The sequence below is a fragment of the Apium graveolens genome, chromosome 9 (genome assembly GCF_009905375.1).
Source record: "Apium graveolens cultivar Ventura chromosome 9, ASM990537v1, whole genome shotgun sequence".
NCBI lineage: Eukaryota > Viridiplantae > Streptophyta > Magnoliopsida > Apiales > Apiaceae > Apium > Apium graveolens.
The window spans coordinates 1,445,354-1,447,275 of record NC_133655.1 but is presented as its reverse complement, the minus strand read 5'-3'; the positions used below and the strand labels follow the sequence as shown (position 1 = coordinate 1,447,275).

General features: G+C 36.1%; 1 protein-coding gene across 1 annotated transcript; it reads left to right on the top strand.

The window, feature by feature from the left end:
• Positions 1–827: 827 nt before the first annotated feature.
• Positions 828–1,922, top strand: LOC141683599 (uncharacterized). Its single transcript, XM_074488337.1, has one exon. The coding sequence runs from the start codon at positions 828–830 to the stop codon at positions 1,920–1,922; it is 1,095 nt and encodes a 364-aa protein (XP_074344438.1).

Here is a 1,922-nt window from a genome sequence, read left to right as displayed (position 1 = left end):
GCCAAAGTGGTCTTATCCGTTGAGGCTACAGACACTAAATTTCTACTCAAGTATTTTGTTAAACATATCATCAAACTAATGCACATACATTCCTAACAACTTTTAAAGCTTAAATATGATGTTGAACACTCTGAGAAACATATCCCACCGGAGCCACACTCACATTGGGCGTTCTGTTACTATATACTTCATAAGCGTAAGTCCAATAGTGTCCTAAAATATTGTCCTAAGTTTAAATTTGAGGCATCTTGGACATATAAGTGCTCCAACAATGTTCTAATTGTGCCTTAAAATACAATGTCCTAGTTCATATTTGTCATGTTCACGTATTACACTTTGCGGGTGGTTAAATATATATGTGTATCTGTTACAACGCCATGTTAAAGCCAACAGTTTGGTTGTACAAATTTAGGGAGATTTGCACTTTGCACGAATAGTTAAAAACTAAAAGCTAGGCTATGCCTTGTCTCCTGCAGCTTTTATAATCTATTTCCGTGACTAAGAGTTGATGTAGCAGTAATTTATATTTGTTTTACTTGTGCATGCGTGTTAATAATTGTCATGTTAACTAAGATGGGTTGTTATCAATAAATAGCATATATTTTAGTCTCTGAGACTTAACTAAAATCATGTTCTATTAAACTTGTTGATTAAATACATCATTATGTGTAATATATTATATTTGTTTAAGTGAGTATATTTGATAAGTGATAATCTGTTTCTTTCGCAAATTATTTGTTATCTTGTCATAAAAAATTATCGCATTGCATTATATTTATGTGTATAAATATTGATGTTGATTCGAGTTTTGTTTATTTTTAGTGAAAATGTCGAATCTTACGAAACTTGAGTTTAACGCACTTGATGTCACCGACAAAAATTATTTGACATGGATTCTTGATGCTGAAATCCATCTTAGTGCAATGGGTCTCGGTGACACCATAAAAGAGGGAAATAAGACCTCTGAACAAGACAAGGCAAAGGCCATGATATTTCTTCGCCATCACCTTGATGAAGGCTTGAAAACTGAATATCTGACTATTAAAGATCCATCAACTCTTTGGAAAGATCTCAAAGAAAGATATGATCACCAGAAAACGGTGATACTTCCTAAAGCTCGCTATGATTGGCTACACTTGCGATTGCAAGATTATAAAAGTGTGAGCGAGTATAACTCTGCCATGTTCAAAATTACATCTCAATTGAAATTATGTGGCGAGAATATCACCGATAAAGATATGTTGGAGAAAACATATTCCACTTTCCATGCCAATAATATGCTCTTGCAACAACAATATCGTGAACGTGGATTCACGAAATATTCTGAGCTTATTTCTGTGTTGCTTCTTGCTGAACAAAATAATGAACTTTTGCTGAAAAATCATCAAGCACGTCCCACTGGCTCAACACCATTCCCTGAAGTGAATGCGGTGACTAATAATGAATATAGAGATAATAAATCATTTGGACGTGGACGTGGGCATGGATATGGACGTGGACGTGGGCGTGCCCGTGGTCATGGATTTTGGCGTGGTCGAGGCCGAAATCAACAAAATCGCCCCCACTTTAAAAGGAAGCCTTACTATCAAAAACAGAAAACAAATGAGGAGAAACCTGAGGGAAGTACGATGGTTAAAAAGGGTGAAAGTACTTGTAGCCGTTGTGGAATGAAAGGTCATTGGAGAAGTACATGGCGTACCTCCAAGCACTTTGCTGACCTATATCAAGCATCTTTGAAAAATGTTGAAACTAATTTCACCGAACAGAATGATCCTTTGGGGATTGCTCATCTTGAAGCACATCTTGGAAGTGATGGCCAAGTTGATCCTTCGGCCTTTACTCATATGGAAGTTGGTGATTTCTTTGAATATGTCGATGTGAATATGCCTAAATTTGGTGGTGATGAGCCTAAGAATAATTAA